The 14,139-nt window shown below is 39.1% G+C and overlaps 1 protein-coding gene across 1 annotated transcript in view; it reads left to right on the plus strand.

The window, feature by feature from the left end:
• The window catches only part of CPE (carboxypeptidase E), a 133,204-nt gene that overhangs the window by 89,851 nt on the left and 29,214 nt on the right, over positions 1-14,139 (plus strand). Inside the window, exons 2-3 of the mRNA XM_011967782.1 lie at positions 7,642-7,838; positions 10,895-11,062. Coding sequence (XP_011823172.1) covers positions 7,642-7,838; positions 10,895-11,062 — 365 coding nt within the window. The remainder of the gene's footprint in view (positions 1-7,641; positions 7,839-10,894; positions 11,063-14,139) is intronic.

Raw genomic sequence — 14,139 nt, forward strand, 5'->3', positions numbered from 1 at the left:
TTTTGAGACGGAGTTTCACTCTGTCGCCCAGGCTGGAGTGCAGTGACGTGATCTCGGCTCACTGCAACCTCCACCTCCCGGGTTTAAGCAATTCTCTGCCTCAGCTTCCCGAGTAGCTGGGATTACAGGCACCCACCACCATGCCCGGCTAATCTTTGTATTTTTAGTAGAGACAGGGTTTCACCATCTTGACCATGCTGGTCTTGAACTCCTGACCTCATGATCCACCCGCCACAGCCTCCCAAAGTACTGGGATTACAGGCGTGAGCCACTGTTCCAGGCTGTAGCTTCATTATATTTCTTATAATGTGTTTCAAAATTCTTCAGATTTCTTAGACCTCAGTTTCCCCTTTTGGAGAATCTTTGGAGAAACCAAAAGCCATCTGTCCCAAATAATTGCTTTCCACATGCAGTGGTGGGCTGGAGTAGGCTTTTACTGGCATATGGGAGCCTTTTTTAATTTTCAGGAAAGTTGTGAGCCAAGTTGGTAACTTCAAATTGGCCAGGGTGGGAGTATTTACACCATGGAAATAGGCAATGCTACAAATTAGAGCTGAGTGTGAGACATTTATCAGCACACCACTGTATATGGAGTATTTGTAAAAAGTTTGTAGCTTTCTTCTGTGAAGGCATCAAATACTTTCATTTCAGAAAGTTAAGGCATTGCTGCTAATATTGTAACTCTGACATTATTTTATAAACTTGTGAAGCTGGAAATACCTTCTGTTCTTTTGCTCACCTCTCTTTCTTCAATTAGAATCTTAGTAGGAATATTTTAGATGTCATATGTAAGATAACTTTAAAATTATATTAATAGCAAATGCATAATTAATATTACAAAATGATTCTGTAATATGTCTCTGCAGAATAATTCTGTAATATAGCCCATCTTGACTGCCCATTAAAAACCAGATGAAATGAGATTTAACTTTTTTTTTTTTTTCTTGACACAGAGTCTCGCTCTGTCACCCAGGCTGGAGTGCAGTGGCGCGATCTCGGCTCACTGCAAGCTCCGCCTCCCGGGTTCGCGCCATTCTCCCGCCTCAGCCTCCCGAGTAGCTGGGACTACAGGGGCCCGCCACCTCGCCCAGCTAGTTTTTTTGTATTTTTGTGGTAGAGACGGGGTTTCACTGTGTTAGCCAGGATGGTCTTGATCTCCTGACCTCGTGATCCGCCCGTCTCGGCCTCCCAAAGTGCTGGGATTACAGGGTTGAGCCACCGCGCCCGGCCGAGATTTAACTTTTAAGATATAATGTTGATTTGGTTGTTTTCTAAATTTCACTCTGAAGGAAGGAAGAAGCAAGAGAGAATATAATGCTTCTATACTCTGTCATTTCTTTTGCAACCATTTTTTGTTCCTTTGCCTTTTCTTGGTTTCGTTTTCCCCCTTCTTTACTTTTTCCTCGTTTCTTTTGTAAAGGAGTAATCTGTTTTTATAACCATACTACCCCCTCGTGTTGTTTACTGGACCCCTGGAGAGTTGCATTTCCTTTAGGAATATGCCCAGCATTTTTAGGCTGCTAAAATGTGCTAAAACATGAGCCAATTAATGATGTTCTTATTGACCAGGTCTAGGAAACTTCTAGGATCCAGTTTCTGCAAGAATGATTTACGGGCTATAATAGGTTAGAATGTCAAACAAGGGGAAACAATTAGTAGCACTAATGGTTTAACCCCAGGTTTATCACTGAGGGAGGATCATTGATGAAATGGCCCATCTGTTCCAAAGATGTTTCCAACTTGGTTGCATAGCAGTTTGTAAATCAAATCAGTGCAGTGATTGTGAGGCTTATATAGCCATTTGTTTGTCTATTTTTCAAAATCACTGCTTTTGTGTACATTTTATCATGATATCTTTGAAAAATGGGGTTTTACCTGTGGAAATTACACTATCGTTATTCAGCATTATGTTCAGTTTATTACATGTACCAGGAACACATATTTTGAAATTGTCACCAGCTCCAAGAATTATGTAATCAGTGAGTTAAATATGTAACTTCCAAATGAATTAGTGGACCTATATTTTGGCAAAAATTTGTTGTTGGAGGAAGAATAGATTCATCCCAGAGTGAGTTTCTTCTCTATTTTCAGGGTAAAAGATGGAGAATTCTGTTACTATAATCAGCTTCTTTCTTAAAATACCCTTAACCTACTTTTTTTCCCTCTAAATAATGATGCTCCACTTCTTACGTAAATTTCACAATTTACAACCCACATTCACATTTGTTATTTCATTTCCCATTGGGTATTTTCCCTCTGCTGTTTCCTTCCTGTAGAAAGGCCATTGAATAATTGGCTCTAAGATTTGAAAGGGATCTTCAGATTATCTGTTCAATGACTGTGCCTAGTGATCAGCCTGTCTGTTATTTCCAAAAGGAGAAGAAAACATTAGATAGGTAGACAGACTGATCATGGGGTCAAATAACCTAGTGAAAGTAAATTTTATTTTCGTAGGAATGGAAGACAATATTATTTTTTACTTTTGTCTGTGTATTTGATCATTTATTTCATGCTCACCCTACTGACCTGTGGTCTTCTGTTTCAGTGGCTCTCTGGTCACTTTAAGGCGTAAATTCCTTTTACCATTTGGGAAAATTGCTAACTTGCCTCCAGCTTCAAATTTCACCCACATGGATATAGTTTCTGGGGTGTAAAAGAGTAACATTTTATTGTTGAGGCAAGAGACTTCTTTAAAGCTGCCTTTTTACTGATTTAATTATTTCAAATCATATTAATACAAATTGGGGCAAATTAAGAGTTACAAGTCTGGACTTAAAATCATCTGCCTGCTCTGGTTTGGAAATTTATGCAACTATTTCTGCCTTAATTAAAACTGTGGATATTTTTAAAGCTTAGAATTTATTCTTATCTTATTCTGACAACAATGCAAATTCAACCAGGTACATTAATTGTTCTGTGATACAGATGGAAAAAGATAGAAACTCGGCCTAGCCAGGCTAGATTTGGTTTGTGAGTTGATCGTCTTTTAATAATGGCTCGATTGATGATTGTGTGCCATGTGAAGTAACTGGAATGCTGGATGGTTACATGAAATTGTGGGAAAACTGACACAATGGGGAAAAGGTGCTTGCTGAGCCTATGAACTGCAACCTGTGCAAATATGATGATTCCTCAATTGCAACTTCAGGAACTCAGGATTACTGTGTAAAAAGGAAAATGAATTAGTGAAGAAAATAAGATGAATGTAAAAACTACCATCCCCAATGTCCTGAGGGTAGTGCTTCTCCCCGTCTTCTCCGCTCCCCTACCCGGTTGCTAGGAGAAAGATGAGTTAACTCACAGGGACGTGTACATTACCAGCCGGATCCACGTACCTGGCAGCTGCAACGTGTTAAACCTGTAGTTTGTTCTTCCATGTATACACTATAAACAGGAAGGCAAACGTCATCCATTTACACAGAAAGGAAAATTGATGATGAAAAACTCACTGCTTTGCTTAAAAAAAGTCTAAGGTAAAGAATGTGTTGACTCAGAGAGGGCCATTCAAAATCGAAAGTCTTTAATTTTATTGCTATTTCTGTATTAAGGATTCTGAAAGCAAAATTTCTTCAGAATCTGTTGTTTAGACTTTACAACAAAAATAGCCTTGGGGAGCTGCTCGCCTGGAGACGTTTTGTGGTGACCATGGAGATTAATCTTCTTGATGGGAAATCGGCTGTTCACAATACTGCTTCCTTCATTCCCAAAGAAGAGTTTCCATTCCTACCAGGGGATGTTGGCTAGAGCAACGAGCCATTGAGGCCTCCTGGTATTCCACCCGGGGTGCAGCCTCCTTGAAGCTGCCTCAAGCCCCCTTCAGTTACTCCTTTATTCCCTTCACTGTTCCAGAGGATTTTCAAGCGTCTGCAGCTGCACCTCTGTCTCAAGGGCCAGGTCTACTGTCAGCCTCGCCGCTGCAAGGATGGGATTGAATCATTTACTCATTCGTTCACAAATTTATTGAACTGATATTTAAGCTCAGAATTTATTCTTTCCTCATTCTCACAAGAATGCAAATCCCTACTATGTTCCAGACTCTAGTTAGGGGCACAGGTGACACACTACTGAGCTGAAATAGATCCCATCCCAGGACTAATAGACCTTACAGTCTGGGCGAGAGAGGGGTTAATCAAAGAACTACATTGATGAATGTATATTTTCAAACTGAGGTATTAAAAATAACAAACCCAGCCTGGGCAACATGACAAAACCTCATCTCTACAAAACAATTAGTTGGGCATGGTGGTGCACACCCATAGTCCTAGCTACTCCGGAGGCTGATGTGGGAGGATCACCTGAGCCCGGGAGTTCGTGGCTGCAGTGAGCCATGATTGTGCCACTGCACTCTAGCCTGGGTGACAGAGTGAGTCTCTGCCTCAAAAAAAAAAAAAAAAAAAAAAAAAAAAAAAAAAAGAAAAGAAAAGAAAAAAGAAAAATAACAAAGGAACTAGACCTAGACTAAAGATACTCCAAGGAAGCCGTATTTAGCCATACTTAGAAGGCTTTGCAGATAAAATGTGTGAATATGTGAAGCAGAGAGCATTATAGGCATGAGTCCCGTGGCTGAAAGAAGGATGGCTGAAACACAGGAGGGAAAGGCCGATGCCTCAGGAGGCGAGAGGCACCACGCCAAACCACATGGAGGTTCAAGATCTTGTAAAGAATTTCGGTCTTTATCATGAAAGCAAAGGGGAAGTTACTGATGGGTTCTTAGGTGGAGGTGACCTGAGGAGGGTTGTGTTTTAAAAAGAAAGCCTTGGCTTTGGGAGGGAAAAGAGCTGGAGAGAGGCCAGAGGGGTGGGAGGAACATCCCGGTTTGGAACCTCAAAGCAGTTTAGTTACATATCCAACATTCCTTCACCGTTGCCTCACTCCTGAACATTGTCCATTGCATGTCTGAGTCTTCCTCCAGACTCTACATTCCTTCAGTTTAGGAATGCTGACATATTTGCTTTTGGATCCCATGTAGTGTCTGACCCTGGGATTTGCACGTATGTCCAGCAAATGCTGTCTTTAAACAATGCGGCTCTTCCCCATCTCACAAGTCGTGTCAGTTGGCGTAAAGGAACATAGCTCTTCTGTATTCCAGTGATAACATTATATAGTGATCTAATTTATTCCTGAGGAGAGACGGGGTTAGAGATACACTTGCCTTTTCTTTTGCTGTCATCTGTGTCTTGCATTTTATTTCCCTACATTAATATCTTCAATATAATGATCTTTGTTGTCCTGTCTTCATGTCAACCTAAAGCATTGTTATTGTCATTATTGTTACTACCTCCTCACAAATACATAGATATATTGGGGGAGGTTTTTGCTGAGAGAAATCTGCAGATTTGAAAAGAAACCATGTCACACATTTCTGAGTCTGAAAATCAGGAGTTACAAACATAAATGAGTAAAGCAGCAGTAGGGAATGGCGCAGCCTGTGGCAGAACTAGAGGGAGCATGCTCTATCCCAAAGCATTCACATTCGAACACAAATATACTTTGCTAGCTAAACCAGACATCTGGGGGCAAATGTGGCTTAGTAACTACGGGTTTGTTGTTTCTTCTTTAATTGATTAAAAAGAAGATTTAAATACAGAGAATTTATAAAAATTTTCAGTGTAATTAGGGGTTGTGGGCCAAGCTTTATTGAGTGACGTGAAGCTTCAAAGTTGTTTTGGGGAAGGGAGCAGGACCAAAATGTCTCCTTAGTGCCACTTTTTCAAAAAACCTTGTGAAGCCGGCTTCTAATATTCCTCTGGCTACTTGCTCTCTCTCTCTCTAATGGGCTGCTGCAGTTTCTCCTGTGCCTCAGTCAAATGAATACATCGCATAAATGAAGGTATAAACTGCGTAAGTTTACAGAAAGGAAGAAGGTTATTATTACCTTTGAAATCAGAAGCCAAGAAAACATCCCTTCTCACACATCCTCATCTCTTCTCTTACTTTCTGGGCAAGTCCCTAGGGGTAATTTTATTAGAGACTCTCCCTCAAAGTAAAAACTGAGGGGGGTATAAATAGCCCTGATCCTGCTCCCACCTGATCCTTAGATTAAGATTAGCGGAAGCTCAGGCTGAGAGGTCACCACAAGGATGTAGTTTTCTGGGGTGAATAGTCACTTAAATCAGACACTCAGGAATCTCATGCAAAGAATGTTTAGTTAACATATTTCCAGGAGAAAAATGATTCCAACTTCTTATACCAAGAACCAACAGCCTTAGCGATTTTGTAGAAGGGAGAATCCTTTCCATTGCAGAAATTGGGCCTGTGGGATGGATGAAGCAGAAATGAGCAGAACAACAGGATTAATTGAGATCACTTTGCTGCTACGTTCTGCAATTTTATTACTCCTCCTAAAATGCAATGGAGAGTCTCTCAAACTGGCAACGGTGACTTTTGTTAGTATTCTGAGCCCTTCAGCAAAATATATCCTCTTTGGGCTGATTTATACCATGAGGATAATAGAAATATATCCCTTACACATTTTAGTGGGCTGTTGTGAAGAGAAAATTAGATTATGTATGGCAAGGAACTTCACAATGGCAAGATAATGTGTTGTAATAATAATATTAAAGATAATTATAGGAAACACATAGCACTTGCTATTTGCCAGGCACTGTTCTAAGCATTTACATTCATTGTTTTATTTAGTTCTGATAATAACCTTCCGTTTGGGCTAGAATCTATTGTTATCTCTAATTTTTAGATGGAAAAACAGAGCCACAGAGAACTGAAGTAACTTGCCCAATCCCAGACAGTAAGAATTGGTACTAGGATTTGCACCCATGCAGTCTGGCTCCTCTTAATCACTATGATTTAGGAATAAAAACAAAAAAACAAAAACATAGACTTTTAAGTAAACCAGAAGACTAGCATTTGAATCCTGGCTTCACAGGCCATATAACTATGGAGACAGTCTTCTTAAGCAGTCTGAACTTCAGGTTGTTCATCTGCAAAATGAAGTTGGATAATAATACTTATTTTTAGATGTTTGGTCAGGATTAAATGAGAAAACATGCAAAGCATATTGTTTAATAGGAGGCACATAGTGTATTATTATTATTAGTTATTGTGGGTGAGATGGTATATTAGTCTTGTCAGACTGCCATAGCAAAATATCCACAGACTGACTGGCTTAAACAACAGAAATTTATTTTCTCACAGTACTGTAGGCTAGAAGTTCAAGACCAAGGTGGCAGCAGGGTTGGTTTCTGGTGAGGCCTCTCTTTCTGGCTTGCAGGCGGCAGCCTTCTCACTGTGCTCTCATATGGTCTTTCCTCTGTGCAGAGGAGAGAAAGAGGGCTCTGGTGTCTCTTCCTCTTTTTATAAAGATGACAGTCCTATTGGATTAGAGCTCCACCCTTATAACTTAATTTAACCCTAATTACCTCCTTAATACAGTCACATTGGATGTTAGACCTTCAACATATTAATTTTGGGTGAATACAATTCAGTCCATAGCAGGTGGGTAGCTGGGAGGTGAGGAATAGAAGGATAGAAGGGGTATTTTAATGTCTAAAGTAGATTTTTTTTTAAAGGCATCGCTGCTGGAGGAAAAAAACCATCAGGTATTCATAATACATTTGTAGGTATACAATGTATTTGGCACTGTATGTCATAGAAAACATCTCCAAACTATTGTTAATCTTTTAGGTGAGCCTGAATTTAAATACATTGGGAATATGCATGGGAATGAGGCTGTTGGACGAGAACTGCTCATTTTCTTGGCACAGTACCTATGCAATGAATACCAGAAGGGGAACGAGACAATTGTCAACCTGATCCACAGTACCCGCATTCATATCATGCCTTCCCTGAACCCAGATGGCTTTGAGAAGGCAGCATCTCAGGTGAGTGCCAGGCAGCTCAGATCAGGCGTGCTTTCTTCATTTTCTGTATGTTTGTACATACATGTTTATCTAAAAATTATGCCCTCGCACAAAGCTTAAAGATGGTGCAGTGGAGGGCGTAAGTGATGCATTCATTATTCAACTCACTGGTAAGAAAACAGCTCAGAATGAAAGGGGTGATGGGTGAATTTTTCCAGTAAAGACTGCAAATCAGAAATTGTATTAAGAAGTTAATGTTCAAATAGTGTTCTGTTTTATGTTTTTCAATAAATTATTCATCCACTTTTGTGACTAGCTAAGTTTTCTTTTAAAAATCTACAAATATGAAAAATACTGCGGTTTGTTGAAGAGTAACGCCATGGGTGTATGTGGGTGAGCTAGTGTCACAGCGCCCTCTACTGAATTTAACGAAGAAATACTTTTGGCCAGAATAATGTTTTACTGATGTTTACTTGGTTTTTACATACGCTCAGTAAAGTTAAAAAACAAACAAGCGAAAACCCTACCTCTTAACTAAAAATAATTTAATATATCTTAGCTGTTAGATGAACTGGAAAGTAATACCTTTTTAAGAGAATATATATGGCGTTTGTTCCTATTTTATTGGACAGGGGTGGGGAACATTGTATATGCTGTTTTCTACAGTTTAAAATAATTTTCTTAGTCTATGGGAACATGAGAACACATTCAAGTTAATATTTAGTATGTTTATCTACAGTTAAAAAGATCCAATGACGTAGTTTGACATTGTAAGAAACTCAGCGAATTTCTGTAAATAGATATAAAATTGATATGATTTCTAAAGTTTTATGAGAGAAAAATTCTAGTATATATAAAATTAAATTATTTCATATTTTAAGGTAATATTCAGAAGTTTTAGACATATAGGCAACAGATTATCATTGCTATTTTTTGTCTTATAGATTTTTATTCCTTGCAGTCTAAGATATCTAAGCTTCCATGACTTAAAAAATGTGGAAATATGTCTATATCATGTGATATAATTTAACAGTAAAACAAGAAAATTCACATTATAAAATAAAACAAATATCTTGGAATAATTTTCCAGATTGTACCATCAGATAAATGAAGGGTTTAAACTGGAGAGAAATTCCTCAAACCGTAAAGCCCTAGAATTTTGTTCTAAGCTCATATTTTTTCATGAAGACTATAAGAGGGAGACATGTTATTAGTCTATAATGCATGTTAAATTCATTTTAAGCTTCTAATCTTTAGTTATTTATTCTTCTAAATCTTTAAAAAATAGGTTGCTGTGATTTACAGAGGCAATGAATATTTTACTTAAATCTAATTATAAAATGATGTGCTTTGAAATAGGTCATTTATAACTAGTGAATATATATTGTGAAATTTGATGATAAATATCTCTTTATTATTATTAACATTTAAAATATTATTCATCGAACTTATTTGCAAAATACCTATAACAAATACAGTGATGCATCTCTCAATAATGGGGAAGTGTTCTGAGAAATGCAATGTTAGGTGATTTTGTCGTTTTGTGAACATTCTAGAGTACACCTACATAAACCTGCATGGTGTAGCCTACTATACACCTAGGCTATGTGATATAGCCCACGGTTCCTAGGCTACAAGTCTGTACAGCGTGTTACTGTACTGAATACTGTAGACAACCGCAACACACTAGTAACTATTTGTATATCTAAACGTAGAAAAGTTACGGTGAAAATACAGCATAAAAGATAAAAACAGTACCCTTGGATAGGGCTCCTACCATAAATGGAGCTGGAAGTTGCTCTGGGTGAGTCAGTGAGTGAGTGGTGAGTGAATGTGAAGGCCTAGGACACTACTGTACACTACTAGAGAATTTATAAATGCTGTACACTCAGGCTACACTAAATTTATAAAAACTATTTTTCTTCCTTCAATGATAAATTAAACTTATCTTACTGTAACTTTTTTTTGTTTGTTTTTTTTGAGATGGAGTCTCACTCTGTCACCAGGTTGGAGTACAATGGCATGATCTTGGCTCACTGCGCCCTCCGACTCCCTGGTTCAAGCTATTCTCCTGCCTCAGCATTGTATTTTTAGTAGAGACGGGGTTTTACCATGTTGGCCAGGATGGTCTTAATCTCCTGACCTCGTGATCCACCCGCCTTGGCCTCCCAAAGTGCTGGTATTACAGCCATGAGCCACCGCGCCTGGCCACCTTACTGTAACTTTTTTACTTTATAAACTTTTAAACTTTAAAAACCTTTTGGACTCTTTGTAATAACACTTAGCTTGAAACACACAACACATTGCAGAGCTGTCCAAAAATCTTTTCTGTCTTTGTATTCTTGTTCTACAAGCTTTTTTTCTATTTTAAAAACTTTTAATGGTTTCTTAGTTTTTCAACTGTTTTGTTAAAAATAAGACACAGGCTGTGTGCAGTGGCTTCTATCTGTAATCCCAGTGCTTTGGGAGACCCAGAGGAGAGGATTGCTTAAGGCCAGGAGTTTGAGACCATCCTGAGCAACATAGTGAGACCCTGTCTTTAGCAAAAATAAAAAATAAAAACTTAGCCTAGCATGGTTGTGCACACCTGTAGTCCCAGTGCTTTGGGAGGCCAAGGAAGAGGATCACTTGAACCCAGGAGTTTGAGGTTACAGTTAGCTGTGATTATGCCACTGCACCCAAGCCTGGGCAACAGAGTGAGACCCTGTCTCTTAGGGAAAAAAAAAAAAAGAAACGAAGACACAAACATGCATATCAGACTAGGCCTACACAGGGTCAGGATCATCAAAATGTCACTAGGCAATAGGAATTTTTCACCTCCATTAAAATCTTATGGGATCACTGTTGTATAGTCTGTCAGTCGTGGTAAGAAATGTCATGATGCGGCCCGTCACTGTACTTTAAATTTGATATCTTCATGTTTATATAAGTAAAGTAGTAAAAATGCTGATATGGGGGGGCATTGTTGAAATAAATAATCTTAATAGTTATTTTAAAGAGCATTGATAGAGACCTTAAATAGAAAGTGACCATAATAATAAGCAACTGATGATTTTTTCTCTTTGACTTTTTTTTAGCCTGGTGAACTCAAAGACTGGTTTGTGGGTCGAAGCAATGCCCAGGGAATAGATCTGAACCGGAACTTTCCAGACCTGGATAGGATAGTGTACGTGAATGAGAAAGAAGGTGGTCCAAATAATCATCTGTTGAAAAATATGAAGAAAATTGTGGATCAAAACACAAAGGTAGTGACCACGGGATAGTCTTCTTGGGTTCATCTCTAGCCTAAGGAAATATGTTCCAATATCTTCATCATCGTGAAGGACAGAGGAGTAACATCACAGCTCGTATGGAGTGGTTAACTGTGGCTTTGAAAGTCAAGGCTGGAAGGGCTGGTGCCATGAGATTAGTCCTGGCCCCTAGAATTGGGCTGTAGGTGGAGAGGAGTTGGAGGTGCAGATATAGGGAGGAACCCAGTTGTAGGTTTCTTAGAAAGTCACCATGGCCTTCTCAGAGACCCTTTATTAGCTCATCTGATCAGCTCCTCCTGCCAAATTTACACTGTTTCTCTTTTTCTCTTTTCCAGAACTTTCTCCTCCCTTGCTTTACAAAACTCTACTTTCTCCTACTCTTCTACTGCCTTTCAAATCACTACTCAGTTTTTTTCCCTGTTTCTTCTACCTGGGCTTAAATGCTGGCCATCTTTGGGGTCTCATCTGATACCTTTATCTGCTTCCCTGGGCTTCCCTCCTTACCTGAACTTTCAGCCTCGTCTGTTACACAAGGTCTCCCAGATCCGTGCCTCTAAATCCAGACTTTCCACAGAGCTTTATGTCTCTGTTTTACTAGCTAACTTGGGTTCCTTTAACTGGTGGAACTTGAAACCTCAAGCTCAGGTTGTCCAGAAACAAATATTTTCCCTTGGAACCACTATTCTTTCATTTATCCCAATCATCAAAGCTTTTGATATTTCCATCTCTGTCACTCCTCACCAGTTACCACCGCTCAGTGGTTTGATCTCTCTGACACCTCTTCCATTTCCCTTCCTCTGCAAACTCATTCCCCTGCCTCAGCTCAGACCCCCATGGTCTCCTGCTGTGACTGGCTCAGTGGTCTCCTACTCATGTTTCATGTCCAGCCTCTCCCAACTCTATTCTATGTTCTCAAATTCTCAATCTTCCAGAGTGACGTTCACACACAAATTATTGCTCTTTTGCTTAAAAAACCTTACCAGCTCTCCACTGCCCAGAAGATAAAGTGAAAACTCAATGTGATGGTTAAGTATGGAGACTCTAGAGGTAGCCACTCTAGAGGTAAATCATAGCTTCATACTTGTGTGAACTTTGTAAAGTTATTTGACCTCTCTGTGCTTCAGATTCTTCATCTGTAATATGGAAGTGATAAAATCTACCTCACAGGATAAGGATTGAATGAGTTAATACACATAAAATACTTGAGACCAGGACCTGGAACTTTTATTAACATTTCAGTGTAATTTTTTGGTACTCTCTGTTATGTAGCTCAGGGCTAGGTGGACACATTTACATATGCACTCAACATTTGGTGCATCTTTGAACCAATATTGTTGTCAATTACTTGGAGGAGAAATTGAGCCCATCTTGGAGGAAAGGTGAAGAACTGCTGTCAGCAGCCCTCTGTTCGTTCTCGATTGTTCTGGGTATTTCTGCTCTCATGTGTCCACGATATCTAGTGTCTTTCCTAAGTGAGAGCTCACAAAGTACAATTTCTCCACTTTATTCTGTTACTGGGTCATTCCATTGCCTCTTGGTCCCTGGAAGCTGCCAGCTGGTTTATTCCTTAACCTGGCTTCGATACCCTATAGACTTCACTCATACCAACTCCTTTGTGCTCCTAAACATACCATTTTCTAACAATTTTATGTCTTCAGATGAGTTGCTGCTCCAACTATCTAGAATTGTCTTCTCTTTCCTTCCATGCCAATCCCTCTGTGAAGTCATCCTCTACTCTTCAAGACAGATTCCTTTTTTTATATGTTCTTCATCTATACTTCCAGTATGGGCTTATTGTTACATCCAGCTTTATATATGTTATTAGCTTATACAGCTGTTTTCTCCTTTGATTCTAGAATTTGATCACTTGATTGTAAGAATTATGATTAATATTTGATTATGACACACAGTAGGCTGGGGCCTGTTGTGAATAAACACAAAACCAGCTCAGCAAACAAATCATAATATCTGAAAAAGAGGGCCACTGCAAGTAAGCAGCCAGGGATCCAGACAAGTGTTCATCATGGGATTGGGATGATGGATAAAGGATCCAGGAGACAGGGAGTCTTAGATTATTGGTCTAAACTTTTAAAAACTCCCCAGTCTATATATAGAATTCATTCCAGAAACATGGACTGAGCCTACAGGTGGGGGCTGGCCTTCTTAGTGGTGGCAAATTCATACAGGTCTGCAGCAACCTCAATTCTTGCCTCCTCAGAAGAATTCGACCAAGAACCATAAGGCAGAGTGAAAGACTAAAGCAAGTTTTAGAGCAGGAGTGAAAGTTTACTAAAAAGTTAACAGCATGAATGAAAGGAGGTAAAGTACACTTGGAAGAGGGCCAAGCAAGGCAACTTGAGAGATCAAGTGCACTGTTTTGTTTGTTTGTTCTTTTGCTTTATTAAAATACTGAGTTTTATTTCACATGTATATTTTTGTCTCCCCACCATTTCCATGTCTGACCACCGCTACTACTATGTCCTATCATAACATTCCATACATACTTAAAACCAAGCAAAGGGTGGAGTTCCATCTTTAAAAACTAAACAGGCATTTTGGACAACACATTCTTGGCAATGGAACCTGGACAACATTTATCAGACATGGTAGGGAAAGTTCTCACTCTGCATTATAAAAAGGACAGCCAGATATCAACTGTTACAGAAATGAAATAAGACGGAAAATTTTTGACAGATTGTTTAAACTATTTTCTTAAAGAGACTTCCTCCACTACCAGAGATCTTGAATAGCCTCTTGGTCAGTCATCCAAAAGCAATTCTTCACATAATTGATGAACTTGGCTTCCACTTTGGGAAGACAACCACCTTTTTCTATACTTGCTTGCATTTTTGCTTTAATGTCTTCTAAGAACTAGGTCCTTTTGGTGTTTTAGGAGTCTTTTCCTGATTTTTGAAGGATTCTTGTCCTTTTGATCTTGATGTTGATGATGGTTTTGAGTCTTTTCCATTCTGATTTGACTTTTGTGCATTTTTGGCTGGAGTATCTCGTATAGATTTCTTCACTGGTGCTTTTTCTTCAGCTTCCTCATCATCAAAATCATCATCATCTTC

The sequence above is a fragment of the Mandrillus leucophaeus genome, unplaced genomic scaffold (assembly GCF_000951045.1).
Source record: "Mandrillus leucophaeus isolate KB7577 unplaced genomic scaffold, Mleu.le_1.0 Scaffold81, whole genome shotgun sequence".
Classification (NCBI taxonomy): domain Eukaryota; kingdom Metazoa; phylum Chordata; class Mammalia; order Primates; family Cercopithecidae; genus Mandrillus; species Mandrillus leucophaeus.